This window comes from Pogoniulus pusillus, chromosome 25 (genome assembly GCF_015220805.1).
Source record: "Pogoniulus pusillus isolate bPogPus1 chromosome 25, bPogPus1.pri, whole genome shotgun sequence".
NCBI classification, from domain to species: domain Eukaryota; kingdom Metazoa; phylum Chordata; class Aves; order Piciformes; family Lybiidae; genus Pogoniulus; species Pogoniulus pusillus.
Window position 1 is genome coordinate 453,798 of NC_087288.1, and position 19,792 is coordinate 473,589.

Here is a 19,792-nt window from a genome sequence, read left to right on the forward strand (position 1 = left end):
TGTGCAGTCAGCCGGGTGGTCCTGTCAGGAGTGCTTTGTTAACCCTTGCAGGCTGATGGCACCTAAGAGATCTGGATGATGGGAATGGAGCCAGTGTGAGCCAGAGCAGGAAGTCCCTTGCTGTGACAGTTGTGCTTTGCTGCCCAGGCCCGGGGTCAATTTGCCTTTTTAGCATGGCTCTGGGAGCCTGAATCTGTTGCTGCCAAGGACTCAGGTCTTTCTCCAGGCTTTTGGTGCCATGATAGCCATGAATGCTGGAAGAACCCTGGCTTGGCTGTCCAGTGACAAGGAACTGGGGGGATGATTGCATCCAGAGGGTAGTGGTCAACAGCTCAATGTCCAGATGGAGATGGGGAACCAGTGGAGTCCCTCAGGGGTCTGCACTGGGACCAGTGCTGTTCAGTGCCTCCGTCATTGATATAGAGGCTGGGGCATGCTCAGCAAGTGTGCAGGTGCACCAAGCTGGGTGCTGAGGTTGATAAGACTGAAGGGTGGCATGGGAGCCATCCAGAGGGACCTGCATGGGCTGCAGAGGTGGCTGAGAACAACCTCATGACGGTCAGTAAGGCCAAGTGCAAGGTCCCCAGCATGAGTCCAGGCTGGGGATGTTGAGATTGGGAGCAGCCCTGCAGAGAAGCACTTGGGGTGCTGGGGGGTGAGAAGCTGGGCAGCCAAGGGCAGCCTGGGCTGCATCCACAGCAGTGTGGGCTGAGGTGGAGAGAGGAGATCCTGCCCCTCTGCTCTGCTCTGGGGAGACCTCACCTGCAGCTGTGTGCCAGCACAAAAGAGACCTGGACCTGGAGAGGGTCCAGAGGAGGCCATGGAGGTGCTCAGAGGCTGGAGAACCTCTGCTGTGGGGACAGGCTGCAGAGCTGGGGCTGCTCAGCCTGGAGAGGAGAAGGCTGCAGGGAGAGCTCAGAGCTGCACTTCAGTGTGTGCAGGGGAGCTGCAGGCAGGCTGGGGAGGGACTGCTCAGAAGGGGCTGTGGGGACAGGCTGAGGGCAGTGGTTTGGAAGTGGAGCAGGACAGGGTTAGGTTGGGCACCAGGAGGAAGCTCTGCACAGGGAGGGTGGGTAGAGACTGGCACAGGCTGTCCAGGGAGGACTTTAAAACCCCCAAATGAGACATTTTTGCTGCTTGCCTGCAGCTGCTGTAACTCTGAGGTGAAAGCAATGCCCTGAGCAGGGCTGGAGCTGTGGCACAGCTCTGAAGTGTGTGTGGCTGGGACTGGCCCCCAGCAGTGCTGACACTGTGATGGCTTAGCACAGAGTCTCAGAACTCTGGCTTGGAAGAGACCTCCAAGAGCATCCTGTCCAAGAGCAATCCAGCCCCATCTTGGCCACTGAACCCTGTCCCCAGGGGCCATGGCCACCCCTTTCTGGAACACCTCCAGCCACGGACACTCCACCACCTCCCTGGGCAGCCTCTGTCACTCCCTGACCGCTCTGCCACCAAACACATTTTTCCTCCTCTCCAACCTAATCCTCCCCTGGCACCATCCCAGGCCATTTCCTCTCCTCACACCTGAGAGCAGGCAGCAGAGCCCAAGCCCAGCTCCCTGTAGCCTCCTCTCAGGAGCTTAGAGGCATTTCCAGCCCAAAGCATCCTGTGATGATCTACAACTCGAGCAGGCTGCTCACAGCCCCAGGCAGCCTGACCTGCAGTGCTCCCAGGGATGAGGCAGCTCACACCTCTCTGGATAGCCTGGGCCAGGGTCTCACTACCCTCACTGTAAGAAAATTCCTCTTTCTGTACACTCTGAGTCTCCCTCTTGGAGCTCAAAGTGTCACATCAGGCCCTGCTCACATGCCTGCCACATCTCCCCTGTAAGCCTCCTGCAAGGACTGGAGTGCCACCAGAAGGTCTCCCTGCAGCCTTCTCTTCTCCAGGCTCCCTTCTCTTCTCCAGCCCCAGCTCCCTTAGCCTTTCCTTACAGCAGAGGTGCTGCAGCCTCTGATCAGCTTTGTGGCTCTTCTCAAGCGTCACCTTGGGTTTCTGCCCTGACATCTGCATGGAGCATGGAAGAAACCTCCAACCAGTGAGCCATTTCCATCTCATTTAGGATGTTTCTAGAGTTAAAACAGGGAAGAAAATGCCCCTGCAGACATCAACAGCAGCTTTGGAACTTAGCATAGAGTCATGGAATGGTAGAGGCTGGAAGGATGCTCTGCAGATCACCCAGGGCAGGGCACACAGCAACACCTCCAGAGCAGCCCCTCTGGGCAGCCTGCTGCACGCCGGGGCAGACGGGCACAGCTGGCAGAGAGAAGGCTCTGTACTGCTTCTGCAGCTTCTGCCTTCACCCAGGGACCTGACAACGGCCACGGGGGAGGAGAGTGTGGCCAGCGGGCCAAGGACCTTATGCTGCCCCTCTGCTCCCTGCCCTGCTGAGGCCACATCTGGAGGATTCTGTCCAGTCCTGGGCTCCCCAGTCCCAGAGGGACAGGGACCTGCTGCAGGGAGCCCAGAGGAGGCTGTGAAGATGCTGAAGGGCCTGGAGCAGCTCTGAGAGGAGGAAAGGCTGAGAGCCCTGGGGCTGAGAGCCTGCAGAGGAGAAGGCTGAGAGGGGACCTGCTCAGTGTCTCTGGATGGCTGAGGGGTGGGGGCAAGAAGCAGGGGCCAGGCTCTGCTCAGTGGTGCCCTGGGGCAGGACAAGGGACAATGGACACCAACTGAGCCCAGGAGGCTCCAGCTCAGCATGAGGAGAAAGTTGTTTGGTGTGAGGGTGCTGGAGGCCTGCAGCAGGCTGCCCAGAGGGGCTGCTCTAGAGGTGTTCTGTGTGCCCTGCCCTGGGTGCCCTGCTCTGGCAGTGCTTGGACTGGGTGATCTGCAGAGCTCCCTTCCAGCCCCACCACTCTGTTTCTGCTGCCAGCTCCTGTTACTCAGACATGCCCAGCAGGTCAGTGCCCTGGTGCCCAAGGCGAGCTTCCCCGAGGGGCTGCAGGGCAGGCTGTGTGTGCCCAGGGTGCTGCTGCCTCTGCTTGGGCCTTGCTTTGCTTTTGCTGTTTTTTTATTCCTTTCCTTTTCTCCTTTCTTCTTCTTCTGTTGTTTTCAGTTCTTGCTGCCAGGTGCAGGTGGCTGGAGGAGCAGCCCTGCCTGGCGTGGCTGCTCAGCCCTCTTTGGCTTTGACACTCCCTAGCTCTGTCCTACTCACCATGCACTGTCACTGGGGCTTGTGGTTGTGTGTGGCCGTGGCACTGCGGCCAGGGCTCAGTGGCTGTGGTGGAGGTTGGGTTGCTGGCTGGGCCAGATGGTCCTGGAGGGCTTTTCCAGCCTCCATGGGGCTGTGACTCTGGCTTCTGAGAGCACCTGGGTCCTTGTCCTGATCTCGCCAATCTCCCACCCCACAGGGCACGGCAGTCACTGACCCCACGTAGGACCTTGGGACAGGAGAGCCTGCCACTGCAGAGCCACCTGTGGAGCCAAGGCAGGAGAGGGCTGCCACAGTGGCCTGGCTGCCTCTCAGGGAATCTGTAGGCAGGAGCCACCCCTGGCATCCTTCTCAGAATAGTGCAGGCATGCAGAGGGCACCGAGCTGAGTGGTGTGGTTGGCAGGGCTGAAGGACAGGTGTGTGCCATCCAGAGGGACCTGCAGAGGTGGTCTGAGGAGAATCTCATGAGGCTCAATAAGGCAAAGAGGCAAGGAAATGGCAGTGATTTGGAAGTGGAGTAGGGCAGGGTTAGGTTGGGCATCAGGAGGAAGCTCTGCACAGGGAGGGTGGGCAGAGACTGGCACAGGCTGCCCAGGGAGGTGCTGGAGGCCTCATCCTGCAGACATTCAGGGTCAGGCTCGGTGTGTCCCTGTGCAGCCTGCTGCAGCTGGAGGTGTCCCTGCTGTCTGCAGGGGGTTTGGGCAAGATGCACTTGGAGGGTCCCTTCAAGCCAGTGCCACCTGCGGGCAGCCATTTGACGAGGTTCTCTGGACTGCCCTGCATGACCTCGAGCACGCTGCACTCAGAGCTCTCCCAGAAGGGGCTGCAGGTGCAGAAGTGTGTCCTGGGCTGGGATTCAGAGTGGTGTCAGTTTCCTCTGCAGAACACTCCGAGTTTGTACCAGCTCCTTGGATCAGCTCTTTCTGCTGGTCGCCTTCGCTGTCCCTGTCCCTTGGGTGGGCAGGGACGGTGAGGAGCAGCTGGCCCCACGAGCCTGGGCACAAAGGCAGTGCAGGTGTGAGTCCTGCGGAGCTCTGAGGGCTGTCTGCAGCACGGGGGAGCTTCGCCCAGTGGCTGGCTCCCCATGGCCCTTACCTAGCATTTGCTCTCCTGCCTTTCTCCCTTCTGCCTCCTCCTGGAGGCGTTCAGATGGCAGGCTTGGCTTTGCCTTCCCTTGCTCTCCACCTCTCCTACTCACCAGGATGTTTTAAGTTTTAGGCTCTTTGTGTGTTTGTTTTTGTTTCTCCAGTTCTTGGTCTTGATGATATTATGGAAGAAGAAGGAGTTAAGGAGAGTGGTGGCGACACCATTGCTGATGATGAGCTTGTTTTGCCCAACAGGCCCTTGCGGAGCCGTGCTGAGGAGGCAGCAGCAGTCACCTCGCCAAGGAAGTCACCACGTTTGATGGCACAAGGTGATCATGCAGGAGGAGATGTGCTGGCACCTGCGGGCAGTGCCAGGTTTATTGTGGGACCACATCTGGAGGATTCTGTCCAGTGCTGGGCTCCCCAGTCCCAGAGGGACAGGGACTTGCTGCAGGGAGCCCAGGGGAGGCTGCTGAAGGGCCTGGAGCAGCTCTGAGAGGAGGAAAGGCTGAGAGCCCTGGGGCTGAGAGCCTGCAGAGGAGAAGGCTGAGAGGGGACCTGCTCCGTGTCCCTGGATGGCTGAGGGGTGGGGGCAAGAAGCAGGGGCCAGGCTCTGCTCAGTGGTGCCCTGGGGCAGGACAAGGGACAATGGACACCAACTGGAGCCCAGGAGGTTCCAGCTCAGCATGAGGAGAAAGTTGTTTGGTGTGAGGGTGCTGGAGGCCTGCAGCAGGCTGCCCAGAGGGGCTGTGGAGTCTGCCCTGGAGGCTTCCAAGCCCAGCTGGAGGTGTTCTGTGTGCCCTGCCCTGGGTGCCCTGCTCTGGCAGTGCTTGGACTGGGTGATCTGCAGAGCTCCCTTCCAGCCCCTGCTGTTCTGTGATTCTGTGACTTGGTTGTGTGAATTCAAGTCCAGACACATCCTTCTTGGTACTCTGTGGTTAGAGGTTGGCATCCTTCTGTGCTGCTCTGTTGGAGTCCCTCTCTGACAAGTGTTGGATGTCTGCCTGCTGGCCCTGAAACTCGTGTTGGAGATTCTGAGCCTTCTACCTGCAGTGCTGGGGTCCTACACTGACAGAAGCACATAGGATCTGCACAGTGCATTGGAGTCAGAGACCCATGGGGTTGGTTGGGTTGGAGAAGCTCTCTAAGGTCATCCAGTCCAACCAGCAACCCAACCCCATGATGGCCACTAAACCCTGGTCCCAAGTGCTATGGGTACACCTGTCTGGAACACCTCTAGGGATGACCTCAGCCTCCCCTGCTCCACACTGCACACCCCCAGCTCCCTCAGCTGCTCCTCCCCAGCCCTGCTCTCCAGAGCCTGCCCCAGCTCTGTGCCCTTCTCTGCACCTGCTCCAGCCCCTCAGGGTCCTTCTGGCAGTGAGGGCCCACAGCTGAACCCAGCACTCCAGCTGTGGCCTCAGCAGTGCCCAGCCCAGGGGTACAATCCCTGCCCTGCTGCTGCTGCCCACACCAGTGCTGCTGCAGGCCAGGCTGCTGGTGCCCTTCTTGCCCAGCTGGGCTTAGCCTGGGATCTGTTGCTGTGGGGTGTGTGTGTGCAGCACTTGTTGGGTCTTGGTGGTTGTGTTTGGGGTGGGGCCGTTGGTGGTCTTGTATGTGTGGAGATGCAGGTTTGTTCCCTCTGGGGGTTTTGGCTGTTGTGGTTGGGGTTTGGGGCTGTTCTGCTGGGGGGAGTTGAGTGGTTTATTTTAGTGTTTGGTTTGGATTTGTTTGTTTTGGGGGAGTGGTTTGGCTTTGGTTTGTCGTGGATGATTTGCTTATTCTTCACAGCTTGGGGATTTCTGTTTGTGTTCTTCTGGGGGGTTTGGATTTGTTTTGCTCCTTTGGGTTTCCTTTCTTCCCTTTCTCCTTTGGTTTGTTTTGTTTGTGTTTGGGATTTGCTTGATTTTGGTTGGAATTTTTCCTTCCTTTGGGTCTTTCACTGTAGCAGAGAACTTCTTTCTGATGGTGGCAGGCTGGGTCAGGTCTGTTCTAGGTGGGTCTCGTCCTAGGCTGTGGCCCAGCTGAGCCCTTCTCTCCTTCCCTCCCCAGAGGCCGTGCGGAGCCTGCGGCAGAGCACCCTGGCCAAGCGCTCCAAACTCACCCCTCCTGTCAGCATCAAGAAAGCCTCTGCCAAGGGAGGAGCTGCTGCAAGAGCTGGGCAGAAAGCAGAGAGGAGTCCAGTGAAAGACACCGAGGCTGCTGCAGCCCCCAGGACAGAGCAGGCCAGAGAGGTCAGGCGCAGCACCAGGCGGTCTGGGCAGGTGGAAGGGACAGAAGCAGCAGTGGCAGCAGCCCAGGGTGACTCCCCATGTCCTACTGCTCCCAAGGGGGGCAGTGAAAGCCTTGAGCAGGCAGAAGCTGAGGAAACATCCCAAGAGTTAACTTGTGCTGATGTAGCAGAAGCCTCTCCTCCTCCTGAAGGAGCAAAGGAGATATTAAAGGCTGCAGCTGGAGCTGGGCACGCTGAGGCTGTCTGCTCGGGGCCTGCGGACACCGAGGTCACTGCAGTTCAGAATGCAGCCAGAGGTGTGAGTGAGCCAATGGGCTCTGAGCTCTCTGCAGAGGAAGAGACTGACAGCAGGCCAGAGGGGCTGCAGAAGACACCAGAGGAGCATGAGCAGAGTGGGGCAGCTGGAGAAGCTGAGGATGCCTCAGCTGGTGTGGATCCGAGCGACGTTTCTGAGCCCTTGCCAGACCTGCCCAGCCCTGCAGGAGCGGGCACTAATTGTAGCTTGGGTTCACACAGCCGGGGAGCTCCCAGTGAAAATGCTCTCTCAGAGCAGGATGGTGGGGCAGAACCTGCAGGTGAGACATCTGCCACTGCGACTGAGGAGCTGTTGGGCAGCACAGAGCCGGGCCAGAAAGCCTTGACAGGTGCAGAGCTTCCTTCTGCTGGTGCAGGGAGCAGCAGCGTAGAGAGCACCGCTGCGGAGCGACCCAGCCCGGGTGTTCAGCAGCAGGTCAGCCCCCAAGCAGCAGAGTGTGAGGGTGCTGAGAGGCAGCCTGAGGCGTCCTCACGGTGTGAGAGGAACGTCAGGCCCAGGCTGAGCAAGCCTGCAGCACAGACCAAGCCACCTCCGCCTGCAGCTGTCCGCCAGAAGTTGGGCACGACCCAAGCCAAGCCAGCACGGTCCAGAACGAGAGCTGGGCTTGCTGGGTCAGGGCTTCACAGTCCTCCTTCTGCAGGCCTGAAGAGGAGTGCAGATGAGCAGGAGGGGGCCCAGAGCAACCCGGTTAAGGTCAGGAAGAAGGAATCTGATCCAGGTTTTAAGGCCAAAGGCTGTGTGCCAGGGCTTAAAAAGCAGAGCAGTGCAGTGCTGAAGAAAACAGCCCGAACCCAAGCTCCTTGGCAGGCCCAGAAGTCCTCAGTTCAAAGAGCAAGTGAGAGATCCCCTACTCATCAAGGCTCCTCTAGAGATCCCCACCATGCCCTGCACCTTCCCAGCCCTGCTCAGAAGCAAGCCCAGCCTCAGAGGCACCAACTTCCAACCGTGCTGAGAGCGAACAGCTGCGCGAAGGAGGAGGCGGAGACCAAAGACTCTCCTGTCCTGGAACAGCCGAGGGAAGAGGACAGGGAAAAAAGCAGGTGCAGAAGAGCTGAGAAGAGCCTGCAGCCGCGGCAGAGGAGGAGCAGCAGGAGCCTGTCCCTGGAGGAGCCTCCCCTCTTCATCCCAGACAACATCGCCAGTGTGCGCAGGGAGGGCGCGGAGCAGCCCTGCGCCGACAGCAGGCACGCCTGGGTGCCCAGCAGGCACTGTGGTTTCTGCAGGAAGCCCCATGGCAACAGGTGTGTCAGGCTGCCCCTGCTCGGGGCTGCCCTCGCCCCAGCACCCTGGGGCTGTTTTCTCTCTGCCAGCTGCTCTGCTTCTTGGCACTCTGCCCCCTGTGCATCACGTTCCCTACCCCGGTTGTTGCTAGCCCACGAGTTGAGGCATTGGCAGCCGAAAGAAAGCTCAGGCACAGAGAAGGTCTTGGTCCAGCTTCAGATCTTCCACACACAGCCTGGCTGAAAGCCTTGATGTGGGTAAGGTAAGAGGTGGAACCCTGCAGCTCCTCTCCTCTGTGCAGTTGTCCACCTGCTGAGCTGCTCTGGGTACACACAGCTCAGCCTGTTGGGAGAGGATCTGCTGGGGTCAACTCTGGCATTTCTGGAGAGGAGGAGGAAGAGGAGAGACCTCAGTTTTGGGCCCCTCCCTCCAAGAAGGACACTGAGGGGCTGGAGCAGGTGCGGAGAAGGGCATGGAGCTGAGGCAGGCTCTGGAGAGCAGGGCTGGGGAGGAGCAGCTGAGGGAGTGTGCAGTGTGGAGCAGAGGAGGCTGAGGGCAGAGCTCATTGCTCTCTGCAGCTCCTGAGAGGAGGCTGCAGGGAGCTGGGCTTGGGCTCTGCTGCCTGCTTTGAGGGGAGAGAAGGAGAGGAAGTGGCCTGGGATGGTGCCAGGGCAGGGTTAGGTTGGAGAGGAGGAAAAATGTCTTTGGTGGCAGAGTGGTCAGGGAGTGGCAGAGGCTGCCCAGGGAGGTGGTGCAGTGCCCATGGCACTTGGGGTCAGAGTTCAGTGGACATGGTGGGCCTGCACCTGCCCCAGCCCCTTAGTGTCCTCCTGGCAGTGAGGGCCCACAGCTGAACCCAGCACTCCAGCTGTGGCCTCAGCAGTGCCCAGCCCAGGGGCACAATCCCTGCCCTGCTGCTGCTGCCCACACCAGTGCTGCTGCAGGCCAGGCTGATGGTGCCCTTCTTGCCCAGCTGGGCACAGCCTGGCTCATCTCCAGCTGCGGGCACCCAGCACCCCCAGGGCCTTCTCTGCTGGGCACTTTCCAGCCACTCTGCCCCCAGCCTGCAGCCTTCTTGGGGTTCTTGTGTCCCAAGAGCAGGACCCAGCACTTGGCGCACTGGTCTCAGCCCATGGATCCAGCCTGGCCAGAGCCCTCTGCAGACCCTTCCAGCCCTCCAGCAGATCACCACTGCCATCCAAGTTAGTGCCATCTGCAAACTCATGCAGATCTCATCTAAGAGCCTTGCAGGACCTCCTGTTGATGAAGCATTTAGAATAGAATCACAGAAGAGTTTGGGTTGGAAGAGTCCTTTAGAGGTGATCTCCTCCCCGCCCCAGCAGTCACCTCTTGACCTTTTCTGTGTTCCCTGCAGCGGCTGCAGCAGCAGGGAGATGTGTTGCTGTGACACTGAGTGTGGAGGGTGTTTGAAGTTAGCACATGGGGATGGTTTCTTCGCTTTGCTTGTGTGCTGGATCCCAGGGGATGCTGAGGCAGGGCTGTCACAGCCCCGTGGTGATCTGGCTGTGCCTGCTGGAGCAGCAGGAGCCCGAGGGTGGTGTCTGGGTATTGTTTTACTTCAGAACCAGCTGTGGGCAGATGCAGTCAGTGTAGATCTTTGGGAATCATTTGGTGGCCACCTGCAGAGTCGAACTTGCAGTGCAGAGACAGCAAATTTGGCAGGGAATGGAGGAGGCAACTTTTACAAACTTGTGACTTCCTGATTCAGAAGTTGTAAGTTGGCTTCAGGACAGGGGCACTGGGCACAGACTGGAACATCAGAAGCTCCACGTGAACATGAGGAGGAAATTCTGTAGTTGGAGGGTGCTGGAGGCCTGGAGCAGGCTGCCCAGGGAGGTGCTGGAGTCTCCTTTGGACACATTCCAGACCCACCTGGATGTGTTCCTGTGTGACCTCCAGGTTGCCCCTGCCTTGACAGAGGGTTGGACTGGATGTTCTGCGGAGGTTCCTTCCAACCCTACCATTCTGCCATTCTGGGACATACATGGGACAGAGCTCTGATGCTCCATATTTCTGGAGCCTCAACTAGCCTCAGCTGCTCCAGGCCTCACCCAGCCTGGCCTTGAGCACCTCCACGTAGGAGGCAGCCACAGCCTCCCTGGGCAGCCTGTGCCAGGCTCTCACCACCCTCACACTCAACAACTTCTGCCTCAGCTCCACTCTAGCCCTGCTCTTCCTCAGCTCCAAACCATTGCCCTTGGCCTGTCTCCAGACCCCCTCAGCACAAGTCCCTCTGCAGCCTTCCTGCAGGAGCCCTTCAGGCACTGCAGGTAGCTCTGAGGTGCCCCTGGAGCCTTCTCCTCTGCAGGCTGCACCCCCCCAGCTCCCTCAGCCTGTGCTCACAGCAGAGCTGCTCCAGCCCTGGCAGCATCTTTGTGGCCTCCTCTGGCCTCACTCCAGCAGCTGTGTGTCCTCCTGCTGCTGGGGACAGCAGAGCTGGAGGCAGGACTGGAGGTGAGGTCTGAGCAGAGCAGAGTCAGGGGCAGGATCCCCTCTACTGCTCTGAGGTCAGACACTCAGTCCCAAGGTCCCAGTCACCTCCAGCACTGTCAGCTCTCACTCTTTAGATTTTCCCTCAAGAAAATGTCCTTCTTGGTGTGCCAGCCCCAAGCCAACAGCTCTGCTACTTGCTGTGGCACAGGTTCCCATTTCAACCACCTTGTTTTTAATTTCTCTTTCAGCTTTACATCTCCCATCCAGCCTCACAGCATGGCCAAACACTTCTGCACTCCCACCTTTGAGGCAACCTCCAGGCAGGAACTTTGGTGTCTTAATAGTCCAAGATATCACAACCTCTTCAGACAGCTGTGCAAGAGGACATCCTTGATCCTTCAGCCAGGCTTCAGTCAGCCTTGAATCTGCTTTAGCAGTCTTTGGGCACTGCCCCTTGCCTAGTGTCAGAAGTCATCCCTGGAAGTTGTGTGAATGAAGCAGATAAAGTGTCCAAGTGACCTCCTGCTAAAGAGGATTCTTTACATGGTTGCTATCAAAATCAGCCTCAGAGGCTGCTCTCCTGTGGCTGAGTGCTATGAAAGAACCTAGGAGGAGTAATGCTTTCTTTAAGGCAGAATCCTTTTGATTCTTTTGCTTTCTTTAAGGCAGATCTGGTCCTTTTGATTGCTGACAGTGAGGTGCTGAGGCCTGCAGCAGGCTGCCCAGGGAGGTCGTGGATGCCCCTTCCCTGGAGGTGTTACAGTCCTCGAGTAGCCTGTTCTAGTGGGAGGTGTCCCTGCCTATGGCAGGGAGTTGGAACTGGATGAGCTTGAAGGTCTCTTCCAACCCAACCCAGTCTGTGAATCTAATCTTTTGATGACCATTTTGTATGAATTAGGCTTAGACAAAACAGCTGCACCCACCACACCCTGCTCGGTGGGATTGGAGCCACAGCATCACAGAGTGGGAGGCATTGAAAAGGACCTCTGGAAACTGGGTCCAACCCTCTGCCAGAGCAGGGGCACCCAGGGCAGGGCACCCAGGAACACATCCAGGTGGGACTTCAAAGTCTGCAGAGAAGGAGACTACAGGCTCTCTGGGCAGCCTGCTTCAGGAGAGAACCAAGCCCTGGAGACACAGTGTCAGGGCTTTTTGTCTTGGTTAAGTCTGCAGAAGTTTCATTGTTTGCTGAAGTTGAAACCTTGTGAAGACTGGAGTGGAACCAATGGGTGGTCCCACCTGCAGCAGTTGGCTTGAGGTCACAGAATCATTTGGGTTGGAAGAGCCCTCCATGATCATCCAGTCCAAGCATCAGCCCAGCCCCACCATGGCCACTGAACCCTGTCCCCAAGTGTCGTGGGCACACCTTTCTGCATCCCCTCCAGGGATGGGCACTCCCTCAGTAGTAGCTGCCTGGATGTCATCTCTCCACCTTGGTGTCTGCTCCTAGTGAAGGTCTTTCCAGAGCTGAGTTCATGACAAGGCTTTGTGTTGGCCTTTTTGTGTCCCAGTAGACCTGGAATAAAGGTGCAGTACTGGATGCCTATCCTGCTGCTTTCCTGCTGCCACAGGATAGAGTCCCAAAGGTTGGAAAAGGCCTTGAAGAGAATCAAGTCCAACCATCAACCCAACTGCCATGGCTGCTAACCTGTATCCCGAGGCTCCATATCTCCACTCTTCACCTGCCATCTCTGTTGCCCACTTAGTATGTGTGAGCTAAGCTGGAAAAGTTCCACCTGCTGGCAAGTTAGAGGCTGAGGGATGTTGAGCAGCCTCTGTGCTTTGGGCTCTGCAGTTTTAGTCCCTTGTGCAAGTTTAAGCCAGGAGATTTTGGTTTGGTTGCTAAAGGTTGGTCTGTTTGAGTTGGTCTCCAATGTCTGACTTTATAAACTGGGGGGAAAACTAGATCAGGTTTTAAGCAAAATAGATCTGGGTTTAGCCACAGTAGGTCTGGGTTTGGTCCACATCCAAGCAGTAGCAGTTGTAGTCAGTAGCTGTGCACTCAGCAGCCTCAGGAGGTGTGTCCCTGGCGTCGTGCTAACTGCCAGCGTAGCTAAGTCCCCCCAAACATCTGCTAAGCAGAGGCACTCGACTCTGTATTTGGGCTTGGCTCTGGCCTTGGGCTTTCTAGGCCCAGTTTTAGTGTTCCCAAAGCTTTACTGCTGTTTGCTTGCACTGATACAAGGTGTATCCTTGTAGGTGAAGCCTTGAGCAGCCTGGGCTAGTGGGATGTGCCCCTGTCCGTGGCAGGGGGTTGGAACTGGATGATCTGGAAGGTCCCTTCCAACCCAGAGCAGTCTTTGATATGAATCAAGGCAGCTGCAGAGTTCATTTCCAGTTCTGGAGAGTGAGGCTTGCCCTAATCTTACTCTGTAGTAGTTACATGGAGTAGTAGTTAGAGCAGCTCCTAGCCTGAGCCGGAAGATCCATAACTCGGGAATCACTTTTCCCTTAAATCCTCTTGCAGAAGAGATTTCTGGGATAACAACCAGACTTTGCAGATCAATTCCAGACCCAAGAAAGATCAGATTGCAGCTCTAGCTGTAGTGTCAGACTGAAATCCAGTTAGAAAATCTGTGGGTCATGCAGTGCGAGCCTGAAATGCATCTCTCTGATGCAGTTTGAGCCTAGAATCCATTTGGTGCAACTGTAGTCTAAAATCCATCATCTCTCTGATGCAGTTTGAGCCTAGAATCCATTTGGTGCAACTGTAGTCTAAAATCCATCATCTCTCTGATGCAGTTTGAGCCTAGAATCCATTTGGTGCAACTGTAGTCTAAAATCCATCATCTCTCTGATGCAGTTTGAGCCTAGAATCCATTTGGTGCAACTGTAGTCTAAAATCCATCATCTCTCTGATGCAGTTTGAGCCTAGAATCCATTTGATGTAACTGTAGTCCAAAATCCATCATCTCTCTGATGTCATTTCAGTCTAAATCCATCCACTGGATGTAGGTTAAGCCTAAAATGCATCTAATGCACGGGGCTGAACTCAGAAATACATTTTGTGTACTTTCAGCCTAAAGTCCATCAGCTTAAAGTAGTCTGAGTGTAAAATCCTTGCATTTGATGTAGTTCCAGTCTAACTGCATCAGTTTGATGATCTCAAGCCCCAGACGGTCTGAAAGCAGAGAGAAACGGTGCCCAGAGCTCTTCCTGCGCCGTGTGGCACTGGCTCTGTGGGCAGTGCTCTCAGAAGGGCTGCCCAGGAAGGCTTCTCCACCTGGTGTGCCAGAGGGAATCCCACAGCCTGCCTAGACTGGGCACACAGTCATGGGATGGGCTGGAAGGGACCTTCAGGCTCATCCAGTGCCAGCCCCTGCCACGGGCAGGGACACCTCCCTCCAGCCCAGGCTGCTCAAGGCCTCACCCAGCCTGGCCTTGAACGCCCCCAGGCAGGGGCACTTGACCCTTGGCAATAGCTAATTGAAGTTTTCAGAGTGTTTTCACCAAAATGGTTTTCTTTTAGCCCAAGTCACCTTTACAACATGTTGGAAATCCTCTGTACCCAAAGTGACTTTCACTTTTGGAGTAACAGAGTGGTTGGAGTGAGCTCTGGGATGAGGCTGTGCTGGAGGTGAGATAGACTTTGGTCTTTGGAATGCCTGCTGTCAAGGGAGAGAAGGAGAGGAACAGGCCTGGGATGGTGCCAGGGCAGGGTTAGCTTGGAGAGGAGGAAAAATGTCCTTGGTGCCAGAGTGGTCAGGGAGTGACAGAGGCTGCCCAGGGAGGTGATGCAGTGCCCATGGCTGGAGGTGTTGCAGACAGGTGTGCCCATGGTGCTTGGGGCCAGGGCTTAGTGGCCATGGTGGGGTTGGGTTGGTGGTCTTTGAGGGCTTTTCCAACCCAACCAATTCCATGGTTCTAAGTTGGCTCTCAGTAGGAGAGCTGAGCACCACAGGTGGCACCTACCTTGTTGAAACCAATCTAAGCAGGCACTGCAAGCTAGGGAGGCATAGGTGGGACCCAAACTCCTGCTCTCCTCTTCACCAACAAGGGGACTAGAAAGCATTCTCCTGTGGCATTGTCAGGACTGAGAGCCTGGAGATGTTTAAAGTAGCCAGGAGTTGTGAGCAGCTGCTGCCATCTTAGCTGTCACAGCAGGGACAGGATGAGAAGAGATGGCCTCAAGTTGCAGCCAGCTGCAGGTGGATCTTTTCTTCCTAGTCTCAGGTGATAGGGCAGGAGGAAATGGCCTCATGTTGAAACAAGGGAGCTTCAGGTTAGAAGAAACTTCTTGACTGAAAGGGTTCTCAGAGCCTGGCACAGGCTGCAGGGAGGTGATGGAGTCACCATCCCTGGAGATGCTCAAGAGGTGTAGGCATGGCACCTGGGGACGTGGCTTAGTGGTGGACTTGGTGGCGTTGATGCTTGGACTTGATCTTTGAGGTCTTCTCCAGCTTAATGATTCCATGGCCTTGTGGGAGCTGGTGGCTGTGGATAGCCTTCTGCTGGAAGGATGGTGTGGGAAAAGAGAGATGGAATCTGAATGGCCCCTGTCTGGAGGTGCTCCAGGCCAGGCTGGGTCAGGCCTTGGGCAGGCTGGGCAGAGGGAGGTGTCCCTGCCCATGGCAGGGTTGGCACTGGATGAGCTTGGAGGTCCCTTCCAGCCCAAGCCTTCCATGGTTCTGTGATCTTGAAGGTCCCTTGCAGCCCAAGCCTTCCATGACTCTGTGATCTTGAAGGTCCCTTGCAGCCCAAGCCTTCCATGGTTCTGTGATCTTGAAGGTCCCTTGCAGCCCAAGCCTTCCATGGTTCTGTGATCTTGAAGGTCCCTTGCAGCCCAAGCCTTCCATGGTTCTGTGATCTTGAAGGTCCCTTGCAGCCCAAGCCTTCCATGGTTCTGTGAACCTTGCAAGGAAATGTCCAGGCCTTTTCAAGCACAACCTTACTGCTTCAGAGTGTTTTGGAGGGGGTTCTTTGAGTATCTTTGGGGTTTGTTTTCTACACTTCTCCATTTCTATCCAATTTCTTTCGTAAGAGCAGGCTGGAAAAATGCTGTTGGGTAGCATTTGAGGGGAAGGTTCCAAAGCCACACTGAGGTTTTGATAGTTTCATGGACTACTGCAAAGAGAGGCAAACAGGGCACCAAAAAAGCCCCAAGGCGTTTTTGCAGGAGGATCATCCCATGCTGTAAGGCTGGAGAGGGATGTAAAGCTGCTGAGAAAGTCACTGTCCAGGTAAGGAGGACTTTGTGCAGAGCAGGTGCCTCACTTGGGGTGTTCGAGGGTGCCAGAGCCCTGGGGCTGAGAGCCTGCAGAGGAGAAGGCTGAGAGGGGACCTGCTCAGTGTCTCTGGATGGCTGAGGGGTGGGGGCAAGAAGCAGGGGCCAGGCTCTGCTCAGTGGTGCCCTGGGGCAGGACAAGGGACAATGGACACCAACTGGAGCCCAGGAGGCTCCAGCTCAGCATGAGGAGAAAGTTGTTTGGTGTGAGGGTGCTGGAGGCCTGCAGCAGGCTGCCCAGAGGGGCTGTGGAGTCTGCTCTGGAGGTGTTCTGTGTGCCCTGCCCTGGGTGCCCTGCTCTGGGCGATGTGCAGAGCTCCCTGCCAGCCCCTACCATTCTGTGACTCTATGCTAAGTTCCAAAGCTGCTGCTGCCAGGGGCTGGAAGGGACCTCGGGAGCTCATCCAGTCCAGCCCCCTGCAGAGCAGCATCACCCAGAGCAGATCACACAGGAGCGCGTCCAGATGGTTCTTGAGTATCTCCAGAGAGGGAGACTCCACAGCCCCCCTGGGCAGCCTGTGCCAGGGCTCTGCCACGCTCACAGGGAGGAAATTCCTCCTCGGGTTCAGATGGAGCCTCCTGTGCCTCAGCTTCCACCTCTGCCCTGTGTCCTGTTGCTGGGCATCCCCCGGCAGAGCCTGGCCGCATCCTCCCGGCACTCCCCCCGCACATGTAGCCGTGGAGGTGCCTCTCGGTCTGCTCTCCAAGCTGTGCTGCCCTGCTCTGACTGAGCGTCCAGTGCTGGGGGTTGGTGCAGGCTGGGCGCGGAGAGCCCAGCCCCTGGCCGGGCAGCAGCCCCTGGCCGGGCAGCAGCCCCTGGCCGGCGGCAGCCCCTGGCCGGCGGCAGCCCCTGGCCGGCGGCAGCCCCTGGCCGGCGGCAGCCCCTGGCCGGCGGCAGCCCCTGGCCGGCGGCAGCCCCTGGCCGGCGGCAGACCCTGGCCGGCGGCAGCCCCTGGCCGGCGGCAGCCCCTGGCCGGGCAGCAGCCTCTGGCCGGCGGCAGCCCCTGGCCGGCGGCCGCGCTGACTCTGCCTCTCTCGCAGGTTCATGGTGGGCTGTGGGCGCTGTGACGACTGGTTCCACGGGGACTGCGTGGGGCTCAGCCTGGCCCAGGCGCAGCGGCTGGGCGAGGAGGACAAGGAGTACGTCTGCGTGCGCTGCTGCGCCGAGGAGGACGGCAGGATGGAGAGCTCGGGGCCGGCCGAGGCCCCGGGCAGAGCGGAGCTGCAGAGAGAGGAGAAGGGCCCCGACGGGGACAGGGCAGCGGCGAAGCAGACGCCCCCCGGGGCGGACAGGAGCAGGCAGGCAGACGACGCCGGCAAGCACAAAGTCAAGATCTTCAGACGGGTGGGTCTGAGGCCGCGGGCAGTGCAGTCTCACCCCATCGGCCTCCTGTGCCTGAAGTCTGAGCCAGAGGGCCCCAGGAGCCCTCAGCAGCCCTCACCGCGCTGGGGTGCTTGTCTCGCACTGCTCCAGGGCTTTCCTTGCTGCCCCTGACCCTTGCACGTAGCTGGAGCCAGGAGTGCTCCTCACACAGGGCTTAAGTGCAAATCACAGAGGGGCAGGGCTTGGAGGGCACCCTGCAGGCCACCCAGTCCAACCCCTGCCAAGGCAGGGCACCCAGGGCAGGGCACCCAGAACACTTCCAGGTGGGTCTGCAATGCCTCCAGAGAAGGAGACTCCATCACCTCTCTGGGCAGCTGCTCCAGGCCTCCAGCACCCTCCAGTTACAGAAGTTCCTCCTCGTGTTCAGGTGGAGCTTCTGACGTTCCAGTCTGTGCCCACTGCCCCTTGTCCTGGCACTGGGCGGCACTGAACACAGCCTGGTCCCACCCTCCTGCCCCCCAGCCTTGAAGCACTGCTGAGCACTGCTCAGCTCCCCTCAGGCTGCTCTTGTCCAGGGTTAAGCAGGTGCAGGGCTCTCAGCCTTTGCTGCTCACAGAGATGTTCCAGGCCTCAGTAGCTGTGCAGCCCTTTGCTGTGCCCTCTGCAGCAAGTCCCTGTCCTTGAGCTGGGCAGCCCAGCCCTGGGCACAAGGCTCCAGATGTGGCCTCAGCAGGGCAGAGCAGAGGGGCAGGAGAACCTCCCTTGTCCTGATGGCAACAGGCTTCTTGATGCCTCCAGGCTGCCCTGGGCCTTCTTGCCCAGGAGGGCACATTGCTGGCCCGTGGGCATCCTGCTAGCTTGGGGGTCCTGCTAGCCACCAGGACCCCCAAGCCCTGTTCCCCAGAGCAGCTCCTGCCCGTAGCCCTGATGCTGACTTGTGTGCCTCTGTCTTGCAGGAGTCTGGCGATGGGAAGAGCCTGGCAGAGCCCAGAGACATGGATGCTAAGAAGGGACAGCAGCTTCCTGTGCGGAAGGGCCCCCAGAGTGCTGCTGGCCTTCGGCGCTCCCCCGAGGACAAACAGGAGAAGCTGAGTAGGGAAGCTCTCAGTGTGCCAGAAAGGTCCTCAAAGCCAGGTAGAGGCTGCAGGCTGTGGCCCAGGGGGCACACTGCAGCATGGTGGTTTCTCTGCAGTTGAGGGTTGAAGGCATGTTCTGGAGTGCAGGTGGTACTGCTGGCACTGCCCATGGCAGGGGCTGGGAACTGGGTGTCCTTGAAGTCCTTTCCAACTCAGATTCACCGAGTGGGTTGGGTTGGAAGAGACCCGAAAGACCATCCAGTGCCAACCCCTGCTGTGGGCAGGGACACCTCCCACTAGCCCAGGCTCTCAAGGCCCTCATCCAGCCTTGGCTCGAACACCTCCAGGGAGGGGACATCCACAGCCTGCTTTGTCCTGAAGGTGCCTTCCAGCCCAGCCCAGTGTGTGGATCCTGGCCTGGTGCAGAAGAAAATGCCTTTAGTTAGAGGGGAAAGATCTTGGTTTGTTTCTTCTGAGGATGTTTTTTTCTGGATTAATCTGGAATACAAAATCAGAATGACTTAAGAACAAAACCAAACCCACAGCCACCCTCTTGAGTCCATTCCTGCTCCTGGAAGGTCAACCCAAACCCACCGCCACCCTCTGTGTCCCTTCCTTGTCCCTGGAGGACATTTCTCAGCAGCTGGGAAGTCAAAGTTGATGCCACTCAGCAGGAGTGCAGGATTCTGGCCCTGGCGTGGGGAGCTCACAGATTTCATGGTGTTTCGTAGGTGTCCACGAGAAACCAGAACTGAAGAAGAAGAAGAGTGAGAGAAGCTCTGTTGCTGCAGCTCACCCCCAGGCTGTCCCTGCTTCCAAGCCCTCTGCTGACCAGATCAGGCAGAGTGTCAAGCAGTCTCTGAAGGAAATCCTGATGAAGAGGTGCAGACCAGATGGTTACATGGGCGTGGGCGTTGGGTTGGGTTTCAGAAGGCAGAGGAAACACTGAAGGCTGCTTGGAGTCCTTTGCTGATTCCTGCCCTGGTGTCCTCTCGCAGGCTGAGCGACTCCAGTCTGAAGATCCCTGAGGAGAGGGCAGCCAAGGTGGCCACCAGGATCGAGCGGGAGCTCTTCTCCTTCTTCCGAGACACTGACTCCAAGTACAAGAACAAATACAGGAGCCTGATGTTCAACCTCAAGGACCCCAAAAACAACGTAGGTGGGGGCTGGGGGGCTCTGCAGCCAGCCTGGAGGGATGTTGCTGAGAAGTGGGCTCTGGAGAGCCTCACTGAGCTTCCACAGGGCTGTGTGGGCTGAGGAGAACCTCGAGAGGCCGAGCAAGGCCAAGGGGGCAGAGGGGAGCTCATGAGGTTCAGTAGGGCCAAGTGCAAGGTCCTGCACCTGGGTTAGGGCAGTCTTGGATAGCAATCAAGCCTGGGGGTGATGAGTGCGAGAGCAGCCCTGCAGAGAAGGAATTGGGGTGCTGGGGGGTGAGAAGCTGGGCAGGAGCCAGCAAGGGGCACTGGCAGCCATGCAGCTGCAAGACCTTGGACTGTGCCTGTTGAACCTCATGCATTTGGCACTGGCTACCTCCCAAGCCTGCCAAGATCCTTCTGGAAGCCATCTGTGCACTCAAGTGAGTCCAGCACTACACAGCTTGGTGCCATCAGCAGAGCTGCTGAGGGTGCCCCCTGCCACTGCCCGTGCCACTTACCCAGCACTGGAGCCAAAGCCACCTGATCCCTGCAGCTCTCCAGGCTCTGCTGC

At 57.9% G+C, this 19,792-nt stretch overlaps 1 protein-coding gene across 3 annotated transcripts in view; it reads left to right on the plus strand.

The window, feature by feature from the left end:
* PHF3 (PHD finger protein 3) overlaps window positions 1-19,792 on the plus strand; it is a 33,770-nt gene that overhangs the window by 2,385 nt on the left and 11,593 nt on the right. Inside the window, exons 2-7 of one of the 3 annotated variants that reach the window (XM_064164122.1) lie at window positions 4,402-4,566; window positions 6,290-8,027; window positions 16,727-17,030; window positions 17,966-18,143; window positions 18,817-18,967; window positions 19,084-19,240. In XM_064164122.1, coding sequence (XP_064020192.1) covers window positions 4,422-4,566; window positions 6,290-8,027; window positions 16,727-17,030; window positions 17,966-18,143; window positions 18,817-18,967; window positions 19,084-19,240 — 2,673 coding nt within the window. In that variant the 5' untranslated portion in view covers window positions 4,402-4,421. The remainder of the gene's footprint in view (window positions 1-4,401; window positions 4,567-6,289; window positions 8,028-16,726; window positions 17,031-17,965; window positions 18,144-18,816; window positions 18,968-19,083; window positions 19,241-19,792) is intronic. The other 2 variants (XM_064164121.1, XM_064164123.1) reach the window with 2 other exon arrangements.